At 39.4% G+C, this 22,213-nt stretch overlaps 1 protein-coding gene across 5 annotated transcripts in view; it reads right to left on the bottom strand.

Annotated features, from left to right (window-relative positions):
• LOC128738371 (1-phosphatidylinositol 4,5-bisphosphate phosphodiesterase gamma-1) overlaps positions 1-22,213 on the bottom strand; it is a 375,128-nt gene that overhangs the window by 234,931 nt on the left and 117,984 nt on the right. For all 5 annotated transcript variants that reach the window (XM_053833430.1, XM_053833431.1, XM_053833433.1 and 2 more), the window contains exon 8: positions 7,188-7,371. In XM_053833430.1, the coding sequence (XP_053689405.1) occupies positions 7,188-7,371 (184 nt within the window). The remainder of the gene's footprint in view (positions 1-7,187; positions 7,372-22,213) is intronic.

Genomic DNA, 22,213 nt, shown 5'->3' with positions numbered 1-22,213 from the left:
CCCCCCCTCTTAAAGTTAGAAGGGGTCCTAATTCACCATAGAAATATTCTTGCCCTCGAAAACTTTCACATGCCAAATTTGGTTTCATTTGCTTGATTAGCTCTCGAGTTATGAGGAAATTTGTTTTTCATTTGTATAGGAGCCCCCCCTCCTAAAGTGAGGAGGGGTCCCAGTTCATCATAGAAAAAAAATTTGTCTCCAAAAACACCAACGTGTCAAATTTGGTTCCATTTGCCTGATTAGTTCTCGAGTTATGAGGAAATTTGCATTTCATTTGTATAGGAGCCCCCCTTCCTAAAGTGGAGAGGGGTCCCAATTCATCATAGAAAAACATTTTGTCTCCAAAAACACCCACGTGCCAAATTTTGTTCCATTTGCTTGATTAGTTCTCGAGTTATGAGGAAATTTGTATTTCGTTTGTATAGGAGCCCCCCCCCTCTTAAAGTGGGGAGGGGTCCTTATTCACCATAGAAAATATTCTTGCCCTCGAAAACTTTCACATGCCAAATTTTGTTCCATTTGCTTGATTAGTTCTTCAGTTATGAGGAAATTTGTATTTCATGTGTATAGGATCCCCTCCTCCTATAACGGGGAGGGGTCCCAATTCATCATAGAAAAAATTTTTGTCTCCAAAAACACCCACATGCCAAATTTGGTTCCATTTGCTTAATTACTTCTCGAGTTATGAGGAAAATTGTGTTTCTTTGGTACAGGAGAGGGGGGGGGCTCTTAAAGTGGGGAGGGGTCCTAATTTACTATAGAAAATATTCTTGCCCTCGAAAACCTTCACATGCCAAATTTGGTTCCATTTGCTTGATTAGTTCTCGAGTTATGAAGAAATTTGTATGGAAGCCCCCCCCTTTTAAAGAGCAGAGGATTTAGAATTCCCCTTATAAAGAGGGGAGGGGTCTCAATTTACCATAGAATAAATTCTTGTTACCGAAAACACCCACATGCCAAATTTTGTTCTATTTGCTTGATTAGTTGTCGAGTTATGCAGAAATTTGTGTTTCATTTGTATGGGAGCCCCCCCTCTTAGTGGGGGGAGGGGTTTCTAACCATCACTAAACCCTTTCCTGGCCCCAAAAAACCTCTACATGCATATTTTCATGCTGATTGGTTCAGTAGTTTTCGATTCTATAAGGAACATACGGACAGACAGACAGACAGACAGACAGACAGACAGAAATCCTTCTTTATAGGTATAGATGTAAGTTTTTGCAATGTTAGATTGTTGTTGTGCAAAATAGGTTCAAAATCTGTGTGTCCGTCTTTTCCTACCGTTGGGTGTCCGTCTTTCCCAACTTGGATACCATTTTTACCTTTGTTATACAATATAACAAAAGTTTAGGAATTGGTCGAAAAACACGAAGTCGATCTGAGGCCCGGAGGGCCGTGTCACATATACCAATCGATCAGGTTCGACGAATGAGCAATGTCTGTGTATGTGTGTGTGTGTGTGTGTGTGTGTGTGTGTGTGTGTGTGTGTGTGTGTGTGTGTGTGTGTGTGTGTGTGTGTGTGTGTGTGTGTGTGTGTGTGTGTGTGTGTGTGTGTGTGTGTGTGTGTGTGTGTGTGTGTGTGTGTGTGTTTGTGTGTGTGTGTGTGTTTGTGTGTGTGTGTGTGTGTGTGTGTGTGTGTGTGTGTGTGTTTGTGTGTGTGTGTGTGTGTGTGTTTGTGTGTGTATGTGTGTGTGTTTGTTTGTGTGTGTGTGTGTGTGTGTTTGTTTGTGTGTGTGTGTGTGTTTGTGTGTGTGTGTGTGTGTGTTTGTGTGTGTGTGTGTGTTTTTGTGTTTGTGTGTGTGTGTGTGTGTGTGTGTGTGTGTGTGTGTGTGTGTGTGTGTGTGTGTGTGTGTGTGTGTGTGTGTGTGTGTGTGTGTGTGTGTGTGTGTGTGTGTGTGTGTGTGTGTGTGTGTGTGCTTCAATTTTCAATCGCCTATTTCTCGGAGATGGCTGAACCGAGTCGTCTGCTATAACTTTTATTTGAAAGGTATTTTTACCTAGTATGTCACTATTAAATGGTTTCGTGGTCTGACTTTTAGTTTGAAAGTTATAAGCAAAAATGTGAAAATTACGTGACACGATTTTCTCCGGAACCACATAACCGATTTCATCGATCTTGGTACCACATAAAAGCTCTTACTATTGCTAAACTTCACACCAATTTTATTGAAAACAAACAAGTGATTTAAAAGTTATGCTTAAAAAACCAGTTTTGACAAGGTACAAATGATCGCCTGTTTCTCAGAGATAGCCAAACCGATTTACGTGCATTTGTTTCATTTGGCAGGTAATATAGCCGGATAGATCACTATTGAATGGTTTTTTGATTGGATGTTTAATTTGAAAGTTATGAGTAATTCAATACACCACACCAAAATTAACAATAATTTATAATGATTTTAACCAAAAAAATAACCTAGTTTCAATTATTTTAATATCAAACGAGAGGTTTTCACACTACTAATATATATGCAAAATTTCATAAGAATTGGTTTTACCGGTCAAAAGATATTAACCCTCGAACACTCGTGCCAACTTTTATAACACAGTTACTCGCGCGCACAATAGCCCAAAACCAAAGAAAACGTGCGCACTAGAGTTTTGACTAGGAAAACTTGGTTTTAAGCTTATCGAACCTTTGGAAGAGTTTCTTGAAATTGAAAGCTCTATCGTTTGGTAGAATTTGAATTTTGATTAGTCCCCCTAAAAGTGAAATACAAAAATTATTTTTCTTCAGTTTCAATATAACGCATTGATGTGTTCTGCAAAGTTTTAGAGCATATTATTACAAGAAATTTTGCTGAAGACAGAAACCTTCTATCTCTTCAACGAAGAGATCTTATTTATTGTATATGAATTTGAAAAATCAGTTTTTCTATTTTAGCTCTTTTTGTAATTGTTGTATGACTTTTTCGTGTATTACAAAGTTGTATAAATAATAAAAATACACAACTTTGCTGAACATAGTATACCTCTATGTTTCCTTGTTTACGAACTGTAGAACTTTGATTATAAAAAATACCCTGATTTTGACCCCGAATTACTCGACTACCAACAGACGGATACATTTTAAACATTTTACATTTGCTGGTAGTTTTGCTGCACACAGACACCATTTTTCCATATGAAGAAACGAAAGAAAATTCCAGTTGGGGCCAATTGCGGTACACCTCACATGCTACTTGCTTCGTTTCTGTGATGTCGGTTTATGCTAATCTATTTTCCTAACAATTTAAAGTAATAATGCATTGAATAATTCTGACATTTTGCTCATAACAAGTTTATTGAAGAATATACGTTAGTATATACGTAATATACGATTTGTAACTATATAACAATATGGCATTCAAAAACCTACACATGGCGTACAAAATACAACAGCGTGAGTAACCGAACGTTAATAAAAATTGATGAAATTTATTCAAGAAAACTTTATTGTTGTGAATCAAATAGAATGGCATTACAGGAAATTATCCATAGTTCAAAAACTTATAAACTAGACCTTTACTACGCAATGCATATGTTAAAGAATAATATTTCATCTCACAACTTACTTTTACTTGCACTTACCCTCATTAGTAACAACTTACGCAGCAATTTCATGAGAAAAGGAACTATCAAAATTTATAAGTGCTTCTATTTGGTTCAAATTTTGTAAACTTATTCAATTTCCAAAAATTTCATGGAAACCAAACGTGTCGATTTCTATCTCAAATAGCAAGTAAGACCGTATAACAAAGGTTCCTTTCACCACTAGGTGGATTAAATCAGGTTTTTCAAACTTCAATAACTTTTTACTTGATATTCAAAATGCACCAGGCTTCCAATGACTACTGGTGAAGGATCAAACTAACACAATGTCGTCGGTTTAGCATGAATATGTTGTTTTTTAACGATTTACCAGCTATTTTCTTCACACACAAAATAACATCGGTTAGCGTATCTAAGCATTTTTTCTTTGTTTTGCTTATAAATTTGACAGCTGCGCTGCAAAAAATCGTCAGTTTGATTCAAAAGTGTTCATTCAGTCTATAGAAACATTTCCCATCATTTATTTGCTTCAAAAAATTATTGTTTATGAAATATGACAAGTGTCCGTCTTTCCCACAGTGTCCGTCTTTACCGCCCTTCCCCTACTACCGGAACCTAAAACTGGTCATATATAAATTGTAAAATAATAAAGAAGTGTGGCAAATGATGTATTCAACTACGGGATTTTCTAAGACAATTTCTTGGATCAACATTTGAATGTTTTAAGCCAATCTGGACGTTCCGGTATTTCCATAGCTACGTAGCGACCGTTCCGCTGCTTCAGAAGCGGAAGTTTATGAACCTCGAAGCGATGATCTCGCTCTAAACTAAACGGGGTCAACCCTATTCAATTCTGTGGACTTTTTTTACACAAAATAATTAGGTTTTTCATGTTTTGTTTTTTCAAACCCTGGCTTGGTATAGTCCAAAAAGGGTAAAAAATGTTAAAAATAGGAGAAAATGAGCAAAATGGGGCACTTTTCGATGACAAACAGGAAAGCGGTGGGCACCATGCGATTCTCCGGAAAATTTTACATAAGATCACCTACATTTTATCAGCCTGCAGGCCATATCTTAATTGCATCCGTTTTTTCGGCTCGTTTTTGCCCATAGTGCAATGGTATAAGATAAGACCGAACCCACATAATTGTGTAGGTTGCTAAATTTAGCAAACATGCATTGCAATGTGTAGAATACACTGGTTTTGGTATCTCGAGCGATAAAAAAAATTATATTGATCCAAAAACCAAAAATATCGTAACTAAAACCCTCCGTGCTTAAAGGGATAAATAGCGACGGTTAATGGTTAAAATAACAAAAATTCTAACTAAATTTATTCTAGTCAATATCTGATTCCGAACAGGCCTTGATATGGTTTTATTTAAATTATAACACACTTTGTTAAGAATTATTTTTCAAAATTTCCAGAAATTTCAAAAATATAACAGTGAATAAAAATATTTTAACAAATACAATAAATGTTATGCAACGAAATTCATTTACTATTGAAATAATCATACTAATTAGACTAATTTTTTGCAAATAACATATTTTGTTATAAGGGTGATATCTAGCATGTTTAGAGGCGAAACCTATATTACTCATTTATATCTAAATGAGTTACAACTATCAGAATCTATTACAAAATTAATTTTTTTTTGCTATTGCTTCTCGATAAATTTGTTACCAATTTGTAACAGATTTTGTTATAAATATTATAATGTGCTATAAAACTGATATAGCGCAAGTTGATACCGTGTATATAGATTTAAAGGCGGCCTTTATATTATTGGTTGGGGTTTCGCCCAATAAGGTAGAATGGTTTAAATCATACCTTGTGGATCGAATTCTATCTGTAAAAATAGGAAGTCATGAATCGCAATGTTTCACAAACTGCTCGGGCATACCTCAAAGGAGTAACCTGGGACCATTACTTTTATTATTATTTTTAACGACGTCTGCCATGTTATACTATCAGGCCGATTTCTTATCTACGCCGACGATCTCATGTTCTACCTTGTCATACGTTCGACGGCAGACTGCATCGAGCTGCAGCAGCATTTGACTGACTTTCAATATTGGTGCTCCCGAAGCCTGCTAGTCTCGAGTGTGTCTAAGTGCTCTGTGATCTCATTTCCACATGGAAAAAACCCTATTCTATGGAAATATACTCTGTCTGAAGAGCAACTCAACAGATCTTGTGGTACTTTTGGACGCTCTAATTTCCTTTACAAATCATTACTCCCATATTATTGCACAAGCGAACAGAAATTTGGGATTTATCGTAAGCGTTGCCAAAAATTTTACTGATCCATATTGTTTACGTATTGTACTATTGCCTTGTCCAAGTTATGGAACCCATACACGGATGTGTGAATAGAATCGAAGAAATTCTATCAAGGTTCCTGCACTATGCGCTGAGACGTTTACCGTGGCGGAACCCTGTGGAGTTACCACCATATATTGAACCGCATAAACCGCTTGCTTGACATGAACGCTTTGGCCAGAAGATGGAACATTTCCACAGCAGCTGTTGCGAGAAAGCTGTTGACAGGGAATTGATCTGTCTTTTATTCTATCAAGAATTAATATTAATATCCCACCTACAAGCCTACGAACGTGGGTCTTTCTGAGACTGCAATACCAGCGCACTGAATACGGTCAAAACGAGTTTTATGTACATTTTGACTTTTGCATATCCATCGATAGTTTTGAGATTAGATTTAAAAGATTATTGTAATATGTTTGACTTCGGCTAGAAATTAGACTGACTATTAAGCAGTGCATGGTTTGAGTGCAATTGTATGTATTGTATGTAACTAAATGTAACGATTTTGTGAACTAGGTAAACAATGTTTAACCTTTCGTTACTCGCACCAACTTCGATTTATAGGCATGCTAAAACCTAACAGAATTCATTCGAATGCTAATGCCACTTGGTGAAAAACTTAAGAAACTTTTCCCACCGTTTGAAAGATCTTGATCTGCGGATCAACTTTGCTTTTGGGTTTTACGCCTCTTTGAGAATGGTGTGTATAGGACTATCTCAAAGGAGCTTTTCCCCACCCAATTGAATTCATGCCTAAAAACAATTGAATTCATGACTGGGAATAAATAAATAAATAAATAATAAATAAAATAAAAAACTTGATATGCTAACCATCTATAGAGCATAGATTTTATTCGAGTTTGATGCCAGCCCTACATATGACTGAGACGTATGAAGCTTTTTGTTCTAATTGGCAGCATTGCCGTAAAAATACTTTCTTTAAAACTTGAGGATCATTTCCTTTGAAAGTGTAAAAAAGAGTTCGTTTTCGAACTTAATATTTACGGAAATAAAAGCAAAATAAAATAAGAAGATTTGGTTTTTTTAAAATAAGGAGAGGCATCCATTAATCGATTCAACTGGCACCAAATTTAGGATTTCAAGTTCTAACCTAAAGCGCACAAAATTTGGTTCAAATACGAGAAGATTATATGTTTAAACTTTTACTCGTTAACTTCGCGTGGAATGACCCACATAGATTGCATTCAATGATCCAGCAATGTTTCCATTTTAAGAAAAAATAAATTGAAAATGTGTTCTCTATTTAAAAAATACATTGTATAAATAACATTTGATGCCTTATTTGAGAGAAGTATATTACACTTACGTTCATAGTATTAATTTTCTTCATCATGTCTCTGGAGATTGGATGGGTTAATTTGACTTTCTTGTATAGAGGATGCTTTATATAAAAATTCACCAGATCTATTAAACTTTCGAATTCCATCCCACCAACGCTGTATAATCGTCCTTCTACCTTTATGCGACAGTGTTTGATTTTATTGTTGGCCCTGCAGATAAAAAATAATAATATGAAATTCCAGTGACTAGAATACAATACGACTATAAGACTATAAGAATTGAAGGAAACATAGATTTATTGCGTTGTAATGATATGTAGCATAAGAAAATTAGTGGCAATAGTAGAATGTACCATACTCACAGTGTTCCTCTGATTGTTAATAAAAAATAAAATTAGACATCAATACGATAAATGCCGATACGCCCTTCTAAAGCCTCAAAGAGATTCAGATCTCAGCCCATATAAATTAAACAAAAAACTTTAACAACACAGCCAAAACTAACAAAAATCGAAGCCGGTGTTGATTTTTTTATTCGTTTATTTGCTTAATAATTCCATACGATTCAAGGTTTTAATGAAATATGACTATCGACTATAATAGATACATAACAATTATTACAAATTACATATAGGGGAACCCGAGGCAAGATGAGCACCCTAAGCTCAGCTCAAGTTTTGGTTATGAAAAGCACGATTTTTCTCCAGCTAACCGTTGCTAAACGGTTTTTCTATTATCCATCTAACTTTCCTATATAATTTTGATTTGAAATATTTGAAACTGTATTGAAAAAAACTTGATAAGAAAATAATTGTTTTTTCACCCGTCTGAAATATACCGGGGCAAGACGAGCACCCCCACGGGGCAAGTTGGGCACCTGTTTGATAAATGAATTATTGGTGGTTCAACCCTCCCCTTTCCAGAAGAAAATTTGTCCTGCACTTTCAAGCTTGAAATTGCACAGCCAGCTGTTTAGAGCACATGCAAATTTGCGAGGTTGGTTGTATGATCCTCGTTATCATCGTCAGCAGCTTAGAACCGGGGTGGTTCGTGTTATTTTAAGCTCCATTCAACTCGCTCTTGGTTTACTCGGCTCCCAATTCGCAGACTTCTATGACGTCGCGATTTTTTATTTTGAAAATAAAAAAATGACTGTCGCCAAATATATTATATTAACAATATAGTTCACTCTTCTACAATCCTGAAGACACGACTACTAGCGCCATAGCGGCATAAAAGGTTACCAATGTACACCGTAAATTCGACGCGTCTATCGGAAACAACTCAACTTTCAGTATAGAGTTTAGCAAATTCTACATAGAATTAACAAAAGGGCGAAAGCTGGAAATGTAAACAAAACGTGAGAGGGACCAGCTTAAGAAAATCAGCTCTCGCTCGGTTTGTTCGCGCTTGCGACATTCGCCGTTTTGTTGGTTCTATCTTCAATTCACGATTAAGAAGCTGTATCGCTTTTGCATTCATGAAATAGACCAAATCATTATGCCGTCAATTGACAGAAACCGGCGTGACGCCTTTGTTTACATTTTGGAATATTTTCTTTTTCATTTATATCGAATGTAGCGTGTGTGTTGCACGTTTTACAGGTATAACGGCTTTTCTAATTCAGTTATGCTGCTGTTTAAACAACAAGCATGCCGTTTAAACACCTGAATCTTTGCTGGATTCTGTCATTTGTTATGTAAACAAAGGAACCAGCATGGTATGGATAGTAACACAATTAATTTTTATACCTAACGGTACAATCTACAAGAATGACGTCCCAAGTAACACACAAAACAAGTTCTTCAGGGAAAGTAGTCGTTTAAGAGTACTATAAACGTACTTTGAAAACATGTGTCGTTATTATTAAGGTTTTGCGATGTTTTGTGATAACATGAATTTATTTGACAGCTCATATCAAATGAATAATGTTTGTTTTTGTCAACATGTCAACACAAAGTTTTTATTATATCTCCATTACTAAATCTCAACTACTGGAGGAACAAGTTGTAGCTTATGCTATAATAACGTTTTAAAATGGTATGAAATACCCTGATACATACTTCTTTCAATTGTTGTTTGATTAGACTTAAATTTTTTGCGCTTTTCTGGTAATAGAGAAGTTCTGATGTATGTAATGTTATACTATTTTATAACAAGCTGTGTTGCTTGGGGTCATAGCGTTAGAAATAGCACATTCTGTCTACCGCACCTTTTCTTATGTATTGGTTGCACGCTTAAAAAATTTTATTACAAAAAGCTTTTAGTCACCTTTTTGTCCGCAAGAGGGTGTTACTTTTGCGTCTTTTCAGATATATATGGGATTTTGCGAAGTGAACCATATTGTTAATATAATATATTTGCTGTCGCTCTAATAGGAGCTTGTACATTGTCAGCTTCGTACGGCGGTTTATGCTGCTTGAACGTAGCTTTTTGAAAAGGTCAAAGTAAGCTCGATGTCCTGCGTGTCCACCAGCGATCCCACATACACGTACTCATCTTCCACGTCTGGTTCGTCGTCGTCAATGATTACCATCCACGAAAGGAGCATGTCATCTCGTTTGAGCCTCTACCATTCATGTATTTGGTTCTCGACGCGTTTATTTTAAGTCCAATCCTCCTATCCTCCGCTTCCAGTCTAGCGCAAATAGTCCCCGCCGTGGCAAAGTATCTGGCTTTAATATCTGTTCAGTTCGCGAAGCTTCCTGAAAAATCATGCAATACAAATTACACAGGAATGCACATGTTCCGAACATTCTAGAACGGACGCGCACTATTTTTCCATAAAGAATGTGATCATGCCACCGTCCATTCATCACGCTTGCGATGTGCGAGCCACACACGCACACTGGTACAAAGCCACACCGCAGTGCTAATCAGCGTGCAGCATGAGGAGGCAGCCGCATGAGAGACTACAAGCACCTAGATAAGAAACGGATCCTCGGCGTCACGCTCCGGATTCATTCAGTTTTTTGCAATCGGCGAGTCAGTTTTATGACGTAGGACTACGTCTTACGGCAAGTTTTGAGATAGGGTGTCATTCCAAAAAATCGAAAAATGCGAGCGTCACGAAAAATGAAAGGTTTTGAGCGCTAATAGCTCAGCGGTTTTCCAATCGATTTTCAATATTCTTACACCAATCGATTGGAAAATCTTCTAAGAATTGACCCAAATAAAGAAAAGTGTGGATTCTTGATGTTGAACTATTGAAAAATTGAAAATAATGAACCTATGTTTTACCAGAATTCTCGCTTCGTGATTGGTTGTTGGAAATGACGTCATCAAAGTAGAAACGCGTTTTCACGCTTCGGCTTATAATTCAGTCAATTTTCAATAGATTTCCAAGATATTTACACCAATTGATCGGGAAATCGATTGAAAATATTGAAAATAATGAAAACTATTGATTTTGTTTTTGAAATTGAATTTGAAAAATTGTTGTTTTTGAATTGATTTTGAAAATTTGAATTATTTTCATATTTTTGCCTTCCCTCGTCAGTGCTTCCCTAGCACGGATGACAGAAATATATACGATATAAGCTATGGGTTAAGCTTCCTTATGATTGTATTTAATTTACGCCCTATAGAATCCGATCGAAAATTGTTGAACTTCAGCTGTTGCTGCTTCCCACGGACAAGGCAACGAAGACATGCAAATTCACCAAGCGAGGTGTTGGAGCTGGAGCACTCAATGATCGCTGCCGTGATGCAATATCTGGAAGCAGTCATTCATGTTCCCGGTGTTTAAAAGTGGCGACCGTCGAAACTATCGTGGTATCACTAGTCTTTCTGCTGCGTCCAAGCTATTTGAAATAGTAGTGAGCAATTTTCTTCTTGCTAGAACAAAATGCTATATCTCTACCGACCAACATGGATTTATGCCTGGTCGATCCGTAAGCACAAACCTATTGGAGTTCACATCTACTTGTATATCACAAATGGAACAAAAGGCACAAATTGATGTGATCTACACGGACTTGAAGGCTGCGTTCGATCGTATTGACCATAAAATACTGCTGCAGAAAATTTCACGACTTGGTGCATCTCAGAACTTTACGAAATGGCTCAGTTCCAACCTATGTGGTAGAGTCCTATGCGTGCAGCTCGACTCTTGCTTCTCTTCCCAGTTTACTAACTTGTCGGGTGTACTACTAGGTAGCAACATGGGACCGCTTCTGTTTTTGCTGTTTGTGAACGATATTGCTTCGCTGCTTGGAGTTGGATGCAAGCTAATGTATGCTGACGATTTGAAATTATATTCAGTAGTTCGTTCCATAGTCGATTGTATCCGGCTTCAAAGGCTCTTGTATGTGTTTGTTGATTGGTGCAAGAAAAATTGGCTTGTTATCAGCATCACAAAATGTCAAGTGATGACTTTCCACCGCATCGCCAGTCCGGTTGTTTTCAATTACCAAATAAATGAACATGTACTCAAAAGAGTCGATCAAGTCAATGACCTTGGGGTTCTGCTTGACACCAAACTCACGTTCAACTTACATCGTACCACGGCAATATCGAAAGCCTCCCGACAGCTCAGTTTCATTGCTAAAATTGCACGTGACTTCAGTGATCCCCACTGCATGAAGGCGCTGTACTGTTCATTAGTTCGCCCGTTGATTGAAAATGCTTCCTTGGTATGGTGCCCCTATCAGTTGTCGTGGAATTTGCGTATCGAAAGAGTGCAAAAACGTTTCTTGAGGCTTGCGTTGAGAGACCTACCATGGCGCGACCCAATCAATCTACCACCGTACTTCAGACACTTGAACAGCGTAGGAAGGTTCAGCAAGCAGTGTGTGTTGCAAAGATCTTAAATGGCGAAATCGAGTCACCGAGCATCCTGTCTCTCATCAACTTTCGTGCATCGCAACGTGCCCTGCGCTCAACCGAGCTATTGCAACCGAGATTCCATCGGACCACCTTTGGATCCTATGAGCCAATAACTGCCTGCATCCGGACTTTTTCTATTGTGGAAAGTTTATTTGAATTTAATGAACCATCACATAAGTTCGCTCAAAAATTGTATAATGTTAGCTTTTTATAAACCGACCAGAAATATTCAATAAGACAATCCATGTCAGTTGATTTTTACAAATAAACAAATATCTGGCGACAGGAGTTCTGGAATTGGGAGGACATATGCTGCTCGCAACAACGAAACGATTAGAATTATCGTCACTTGCAGCTGGCCATCCGCAACAACGAAGAGTTGAACAAATTGCTGTCCCGTATCACCGCTGCTATGAGAAGTGTCTTTTCGAACATTCAAACTGTTTTGTTGCTGCCCAAGAAGACGGAAAAGAAGGTTTAAATTTCCAGCATATCACGTTGAAAACCGGTTCTTTTAAAAACGAAACATGTGTTCATGAAGATTTGAGGAATTTTCACTCACAGATTTAAATTCTATTTAACTTAGATTGATCTGATTGTTCGTCTCTTTCCAATCATTTTAACCGATCACCTCTCGCGCTGCTGTTCGCTTGTTGCTGCTGGACGCTGGTTGCGCTGGTTGCAGCCAACAAATATACTAGCTCCAAGTAAATGTGTTCGGTCAAGCGTCAAAATAAATGAAATTGGATTTAATCAAATGAAAGAGTTTTAGTAACATCTTTTACATCGTAGCAACACAAATTTATCCATACAGTAATAATACGTAGCGTAATTTTTTCTTTGGCAGCAAAAGGCGAACGGCTCACTGGTAACTTTGCTCTTTTGTTCAGACTGAAATTGAAATGCTCTATTTTTTATTTCACGTAGATGATAGAATGAAGAACCAAGAAAAATGGGTGTGGTCTTTTTTTGTCGCTTGCTCTGGTACATAATACGTGGTAAGCCGGCGAACAGCATTATTCAAACGCTAGCTGAGCTAGTGCCAACATCGTTTGCCAGGCAAACGGAAGTCACACACGACTCGTGCACGTGTTCATTGGCGGCTGACCGTGTGACCGTGTGTTGGAACTGAAGCACTCATTTCGCTGCCATGATGGACTATCTGGCGACAGGAGTTCTGGAATTGGGAGGACATATGCTGTTAGCGACAACGAAACGATCAGAATTATCGTCACTTGCAGCTGGCCATCCGCGACAACGAAGAGTTGAGCAAATTGCTGTCCCGTGTCACCGCTGCTATGAGAAGTGTCTTTTCGAACATTCAAACTGTTTTGTTGCTGCCCAAGAAGACGGAAAAGAAGACTTAAATTTCCAGCATATCAGGTTGAAAACCCGTTCTTTTAAGAACGAAACATGTGTTCATGAAGATTTGAGGAATTTTCACTCACAGATTTAAATTCTATTTAACTTAGATTGATCTAATTGTTCGCTTCTTATCAAATAATTTTGACCGATCACCTCGTGGTTTTGTTCGCTTGTTGCTGGTGGTATATATGTTATATATATGGTATATATGCTGCCCGCGACAAAAAAACGACCAGAAGCATCCCACGTCACTTGCAGTTGGCCACTTGGAGTGGTATTTCATCGTGATTCAGGACCATACACGAACGGTTTCGTTGATCGCATAGCTGCTGAGGCTTTCCGGTTGGTCCGTTGCAACAAGCCATGCCTGGTTAGCGGTTATCGGTACTCCAATTTACCGAACAGAGAATTACGTTAAATGCGCTAGTGCAAGTTTATTGCAAGCAGGAGTTATGATAATCAAACAATCGGTTCTTTTAAGGGCCACACAACGATTGAAGAGTTTATTATATTTTCTTGCCCAGTTAATACCATAATTAACACAGTCAACGAGGGAAAAGTTGAATTTTTCGTCATTGCGGACGACCAACCAATGACGGTAATAAGTTTTCTGGTCACAGGCGACATTTTCTGCGACTAGTGATGTCTGAAATTTTCAATTATTCGATTACCGATTAATCGGTGAGCGTTGTCTGCACTAATCGATTAATTCAACTATTTATGCTGGCAGTTTTCGATTAAAAATTATTCGAATATTCCTCGTGTTATTCCATTAGTTGAATTAATTGAACGATTAACGGACATCACTATCTGCGACTTCCAAAACGTCTGCAGGTTGTAAATACTTTATTATGAGTGTTCTTTTGTAAGCCGCAGAAAAGTTGCGCAAAATTTTCAACTTTGAAAACTCGCGCGTACCGTCTACCGATTACTAGAGGAAAAGCACTATTCAACGTAGAAACATATCATACAAATTTATTTACTGTTTGGTTTAGTTACTAACTTGGTTTCGTTTTAATAAAATAGATTCAATCAATTCATGGATATAACTCCAAAATCGGTTAAAGATTGAATGTATACAATGTTTCTACTTTGATGACCGTTACGGATGTAGCTTGTATACATGAAGAATCGTATTATTATATACATGGATACATCCTACTATTGCTACAAAGAGACTTACGTGGTCCTACGTCACCTATGCGGTCGTGTCTTGTGCACAACCCCACTGATTTTTTTCAATCAGCCATTCAGTCTTTTCCGATCATTGAGTTTGCCAATTCAAACCGCAGAAAGTTTTATTCCGAACGCAGTAGTTTTTATTACAACCGCGATAAAGTGTACCTGTAAAATGTCTGTATGAGTGTATAATATAGTTAATAAGTGCTTCGTATCCATCGTTCACTTCCTTCCGACAAGTTTGTTGAATAGTGTCTCGGCGCGCGGTGAGGGTGAATTCCATCGTCCATCCACCCGGGCAGCGTTCATCATACAGTCCGCTCAGTTACTTTTCCTATCCCAACCACAAAACAATATCAAAGTCACCTGCGTATCCAAGCAGTTTGCTACCATTAATGGCAAGTAAACCTCGTTTCGTTTCGATATCAGCTTGTCGGATCACTCCCTCAAAAGCTACGCTGAAAAGCATGCAGGATAAGCTGTCAACTTGCCGCACCACGAAGAAGCTCGATTCTATGAACTCTAACAATTTCTCCCATCTGACATTCGAACATACAGCTGGTCGGTGTTAAATCAGACCAAACCAAGTTGCAAAATTGGAAATTAAAAACGAGTTAATAAGCAAACGATCAAGAAATTTATCAATCGTAAAAGAGCTGTAATTTACATATAAGCATCTTTTATTTATTTAAAATGCTTATTTTCTGATGGCAAAATGTTATAAGCAAGCAAGGCTGTCAGAACGATAATTTATTTCATGGAATTTTTCCAACAAGCGCGTGATATTTTATGTTCAACGCTATAATATTGTGGGAATTTTTTAACCAAAAGCTTTTTCGCAACTGTGAAATAGAGGGGTGCCCATCTTGCCCCGGGTGCTCATCTTGCAGCAAATCTCCCAAAATAAAAACATCTTTTATAGCTATAGCTATAGCTTGGTTCGACCCATGCACCTTTCAGCATTGGACAAAAGATAGGAGTCACAACAACTTGTTAAGCGTAGCTACACCCCCCCCCCCCCCCTCTCTTTCCACTCTTTCCTCTCCTTTCCCAAAAAAAAATTTCATTGCTTTCCCCTACCGTCCCTCCATCAATTGTAAAAATCATCGTTTCAAAAAATATTAATATTAATGCCTGACCGCCTTTCAAGGTCAAAGACTAAAACACGAGTCAATTTCGTAGGAACGGAGCCTTTCTCCGAAGACCCGCACTGAGAAACGCGGACTAACACGCTTACGGACGAACAACGTCACACGCAACGCAGTACCTTGCAAGTCGTAAGGACCTGCATAGTGTCGTCGTCCTGAAAGTAAAAACAAGTTAAATTAAAACTTCTCGGTCGGTGGTTTTTACTAGGTGGAGAAAGAGGCACAATCTGTGTCTAAAAATAGCCTAACCCATGTCGCTACGTTAATAAGGGGGGTTGTGCAGACATCTTTTGTCCAGCGCCTCTATGGTTCAAAGGTACACGGCTACCAGTGAGCCACACGCCCTGGCAGGTGTTGTGGGTTCAAATCCGGTCATAAACTCTGATTATAGCTTGGTTCGACCCATGCACCTTCCAGCATTGGACAAAAGATAGGAGTCACAACGACAACTTGTTAAGCATAGCTACCTATAGCTATCCGTACTGCTATATAATTCCGTGCTGAATATCGTAAGTATGTCAGCTATTATCATTATATACGACTGAAAATCAACTTGGGCGGACTTTATCAAGCTTTTGTTACGATTCCAAATTTGTTAAGAGTTATTTACGATAATTTTCGGTGATTGATGTACGATTTGGTGCTAGCCGGGCAGTGAAAAGATGGGTGATTGATTTGGTGTACCCGTAAGTACACAACCTAGCACAACCTACACCTAGCCATGTCCTTACGATTGTAGAAATGGGTACGTTAGTTGAACACCTACTTTAAAAACATGCGCAAAAACTAACGCTATCTTCATTGGTGGTCATGTACCCAGTAATATACTATTTACCAAAATATATAGTACCTATCTCAAATAGAATATGTAGTACCAAGAAGAAATATATGGGTAATATGAGTCAAATTATATAAATATAATATGAATATATAAGCGTAAAAAGTAAAACGAAATTGAGCATATATGAGCGAAAGTAGAACAATCTCACCAGTAATCCTTCGAATGTCATTTGAATTTTCATCAGTGCATCTAATATCCAACAATTAATTTAATTTTTCCTTCTAATATCCATGTGCATTATTTAAACTTGTTACGGCCAAAGTTTTCACTGTACAGTAGGAGGTGATTGATGAGCTAAAACGAATTTAATAATTAAAATAGCATATAAGGCTTACCTGCTAACAAGGTCTTGTGGGTCAGCCGTCAGCCCAAAATCGTAGTTTTGAGATCAGGCAGCGGACAATCAAAATAAAACCATTACAGGAGTTATTATGAATCTGGTATTAATTAGAGGCAGTTTTGTTATTATTTTTGTTTTGAGCCTCCGTAGGCTTATTTATAGCAAATTCAACTAATTAATAACAATCGCTGTTTGAAAATTTGATAACAAAATGGCATGATCTGTTATAATTTTGTTAGGTCCTCCTAATCGGGAAGATAAAGCCAAGAGTGGGTGTGTAGCAAAACGATCGGTAGGAAACGGGCAAGTATGATTCATTGGTTCTCTTGGCCATTATCGGACCAAGGGTAACATATACCTCGCTTGTATAGTGACCAAAGGTAAAAGATAGAACCACCCAATTAAAGTTAGGCAAACTACAAAAACTAATTGTTTTAATTACCGGTTCAATGAGAAGCTCACCATTAAAAGCCTTAGACGCAATCTTATATCTTTTACCCTTCCATCAGCTAAAACAATTGGATGCGGAGAAACATGCACTAAAAATTACACGTCACTAAAATTTTGGAATTTAATGCTCAAGCTGTCAAAAAAAACAAAACTGTTTGAAGAAATCTGATTTACTGAAATTAAAGATACATTGTCCATTATTGAAAAAATGTGAACATTTTGAAACGTTATCGGCTGCTTGGCGAAGCTTCCATTTGATGTCGGATCAGGAGCGTTATACGGCCGTCATGGCAACTTTGCAAATGCATCCCTTCTACCAATCAACTTGCAATCCGTGGCTCCCCAGTTATTTTGTTACACCAAGGAGCTCAAAATTCCGAAGAAATCTTCGATTGGGCGACACTGAGGCAGATTTATATTTAGTCGTCAAATCATAGTAGACCTTTTACATTAGTTATTACGCTAATATGTTATACTAGTAATTTGTAATTTGTTTGTTTATTTGTTACGGTAACCTTTAGTTTACAACTTAATATCAGGTAAAGGAAAACACAAAAACGAAAATAGATACTTAATGACTAAATTGAACACACAAATTAATAATTAATACTAATCAAAAAACATTAAACAATTACACTAATCTTTTTGTAAGGTTTTTAAAGGTCGATATAGTTGGTTTTAGTTTGGCGTCTATTGGGAGACCGTTCCAGCATGTGGCTCCGTATATGAGCACGCTTTTTCCACTACTAGTTGTATGCCTAGGAATGATGAGACATCGCGTACGTTGCTGCTGTCCAGCAATCGGGCTGGTTGCCGAAGTAAGCTTGTGGTATGAAGCAACATATTCTAAGCCGGTAGTTAGCTGGAAGATCGACTCCGAGGATAGTATTTCGAACGGCGGCAGTTGTGTCTCGTCGCTGTAGCTTGTATACAAACCGTACAGCAGATTTGAAACAGCGTTGTAGTTGGTCTTTTAGGGATGCCGATAGTCCAGGATAGTATACGATGTCGCCGTACATGAAGATGGGCATTACCACCGCTTTCACCAGCTTGCGTCGTGTTTGCAAAGAAAGCACCGAGGAAAATCGGCGAAACGTGCGCAGGACGTTATAGGCTTTCATAACGACGTCGTTCACTTGATGAGTCCAAGTCAAATTGTGATCTAGCTTCAGTCCAAGATTCGTTACTTCGTTAGATAGCGGCACTGTTTCGTCACAAAAAGTAATGCTGGTTTGTGGTAAAATTAGCCCAGTTTTACTGAAGATGATGGCTTGAGTTTTCTTTGGGTTAGGCGCCAGCCAGTCTGCATCGGCCCAGTGCACGATGGCTTCGAGGACTGTGTTGATGGCTTGTACAAGTCTGTCGACATCAGAGGCTGGACCAGAAAAGTAGACCTGCAGATCATCAGCGTAAAGATGGTAGTTGCATTTTAATGTCGATGGTAAGCTGTTTATGTACAAGCTAAATAGAATCGCGCTCAGACAGGACCCTTGTGGCGTCCCGTCGGGGACATCTCGCTCATCTGATATGATTCCGCCTAGACGGACCGATTGCTTTCTGCGTTGGAAGAATGAAGCCACCAGGCCACATGCTGCATCCGAAAAGAAGAACTCGTTCCGAAGTTTAGTCTTGAGAATTTCGCGATTTACGCGGTTAAAAGCGAGGGAAAAATCAACAAGGACCATTACCGTGCACGTGTTGTTATCCAGGTTGGAATACAAATCGTGTACTACCTTAGCCAGAGCGGTGGTAGTACTGTAAGCTTTTCGGTAGCCAGATTGAAATTTTGCCAACAAAGGTAGAGGCGCCTGCGAATTGTCCAGGTACTCCGTGATTTGCGTGAAGAGTATTTTTTCAAGCACTTTTGATATGGCAGGTAAAACACTAATTGGTCGGAAGTCCTTGGGCTGGGTAGGGTTGGATTGTTTTGGGATGGGAGTAATTATGGCTTTTTTCCAGTTGGTAGGAAAAGATTTCGACTCAATTATTGAATTGAACAGATGGGACAGATGTGGGAGGATAAATGGACATAGTAACGTAATGAAAAAGATAGGAATTTCATCCGAGCCCGCTGCATTCGAATGGATTTCGAAAATTTTTCGATTTCATCGGTGTTCGTACGACGAAAGTTGAACTCAGCTGCACCTCGATCAATCGAACGGTGCAGGGGTGCGAACGGTGTTCTGGCTTGCCTTGCGCTCTGCACTTGGCGATGGCCATCACTGAAAAAACGGTTTAGGTCATCCGCATTACTTTCTTCGGTAGGTGAGTCCTTTTTTGCATTGTTGTGTATGCCTTCTCTTCTGAGGTTACACCACAGTTGTTTCGCTGGCAGAGTATGATCGAAATGTTGTTCGGCATAGCGTTTTTACCTTTGTTATACTATATCACAAAGGTTTAGAAATTGGTCGAAAAACACGAAGTCGATCTGAGGCCCGGAGGGCCGTGTCACATATACCAATCGATCAGGTTCGACGAATGAGCAATGTCTGTGTGTGTGTGTGTGTGTGTGTGTGTGTGTGTGTGTGTGTGTGTGTGTGTGTGTGTGTGTGTGTGTGTGTGTGTGTGTGTGTGTGTGTGTGTGTGTGTGTGTGTGTGTGTGTGTGTGTGTGTGTGTGTGTGTGCGTGTGTGTGCGTGTGTGTGTGTGTGTGTGTGTGTGTGTGTGTGCGTGTGTGTGTGCGTGTGTGTGTGTGTGTGTGTGTGTGTGTGTGTGTGTGTGTGTGTGTGTGTGTGTGTGTGTGTGTGTGTGTGTGTGGGTGTGTGTGTGTGTGTGTCTGTGTTTTTTTATCGTATGGAAAAGCTCAATACCTGGCCCACCCAAGCAACAATGTGAGTTTTATCGTACTCTTATGGCGGTTTTCATGACCAATTTTGGTCATAAATGCCATCATAAGAGTGTAATAAAACCCAAATTGTTACTTGGGCAATGATGATGCATTGCATCACGTGGCACGGTGTGGGACTCTAACCCATTAAAAAACCTCACTGCTCCTGGCCCAAAATCCTCCCGGGACCGCTAGGCATTACTTCGGGAGGAGGGCGCGCCTATGCACTACTCCGCTACCTGTCGAGACGTGCACCAATGCTGAGATGGCGACCAACTTAACGTCCATCTCTTCGCGGCCACCCTCGCAGGATTTCTTAGTGTAGCTAGCATTGCAACCGCATTCACAGGAACTTTACCCGTCGAGACGTGAGCCAAATCAGGAGTGCCCTCCAACAGCACGCACATGGCCTCCGTAGCGGGATTCCTCCACCTGTCGAGACGTGACCTGATAAGGAAGTGCCCTCCAACATAACGCGCACCCCGCACAGTCACCATCGCAGGATTTCTTCCATTGCCACTCTGAATATTGTTTATCTAGGTACAGGGACTATTTTGGGAAAGATCCCATCCCCCACACATATGAGTCCGTCTAGGGTTTTACCGCGCCCAGAATCGCGTTGCTTTTAATCTGTGTGTCATATGCGGCCTAGAGAAGTCCATTCAATGGACCACATTGTCCTCTATATGCTCATCGCCCCTCTATCGAAGCTAGGGGTTACCGACTTGCAGATCTGCCCTTGCCCTATTGACGACGTTCCAAGTGCCCTCATCTAGATACATTTTCTCAACAATGTTGTCTACGCACAACACTACGTCATACGCAGACAGAGAAGGTGGAACACTCGCCGTGTGGTTTCCGGCTACCTAATCGTGCAGTTGGGTGCCGGTTTTTCGGAGGGCGTGGCTGAGGGATCTGGGCACACCGAGGGAGAGTTATTTTCTCTGCTGGATTAGCACAGAGAGAGAGAGAGACTCTCAATCGGTCTGTTTACACATTCTGCAGTTATGCCCTTTGGCGGTTGGTGCCGAATTGGACGTTTGGGCAAAAATTGAGCCACGGGACCTGACACTGCCGTGAGAGTCGGCAAATCTGGAGCCCCTAAGTCAAGGTCTAACTGCGTGCCGATGATTGAATGCCTGGAGGGATGAAAGTCGTGGGAACAACATGAGAGTCCTACCCAATTTCCCTTATGGGTATTACGCCAAGTGCGTTCTGGCCAACGTAATTGGCTTCGCAAACAATTTGCTGTCTGATCTATGTTGGAGCTTGTTTGTGCATATACTCCGCTAGTCAAATAGTTAGAGTTGCACAAATAAATCATGAAACGGGCAGCAAATTTGTATTTATGCGAAAAACTTTTTAATGGCTCTGTCACCATCGCATTGGTTCAGGAGCCATATTTTTGCAGGGGATACTTTCATTCGACGAATATTGGAAACCAGAACTTTGCTGTTTTCATCAAAACTGGTATGACAAATCCTCGTTTGATGCCCAGGGCATGCATATTGTTGCATAGGTCAATAAGTGCATGTCTCATCTATCATTTGGGGCAGCTCGGATATCAATCTGAGAGGCTCTGATTTGATGGAATATTTGAGTAGTACAAACCTTGGAATACTCAACATTGGCAATTGTCCAACTTTCATGCGAGCTGGTAGAGAGGAAGTGCTAGATATAACACTCTGCTCTAACAAGATCAGTCATGAGTTGGCACAATGGTATGTTTCAAATGAGGCACCAATTGCTTTATATATTATGATCATTTAGGTGTCGCCTTGAACGCTGCAACATTTCGCAATTCGAAATTTTCCGACTGGGAACTCTTTGAGGAGGAACTGGCGACGAAATTTCAAGAATTCGAACCGACGATTGAGTCATCGATAGACTTGGATATCTCTAATTGCGAAAGCTTTTGAAGTAGTTTGCCCGCTAAAAACTATTAACACGACTAGAGGAACACCATGGTGGAACGCTCATCTCGCGGAACTAATAAAACGATGCAGGGGAGCCTGGAATAGATGTCGGAGGGATGGCGTGAAGCCTTTCAAGCAGGCCCGGAAAACCTATGCAAAT

Source organism: Sabethes cyaneus, chromosome 2, assembly GCF_943734655.1.
Source record: "Sabethes cyaneus chromosome 2, idSabCyanKW18_F2, whole genome shotgun sequence".
Classification (NCBI taxonomy): Eukaryota; Metazoa; Arthropoda; class Insecta; order Diptera; family Culicidae; genus Sabethes; species Sabethes cyaneus.
This window is presented reverse-complemented; position numbering and strand designations above follow the sequence as displayed.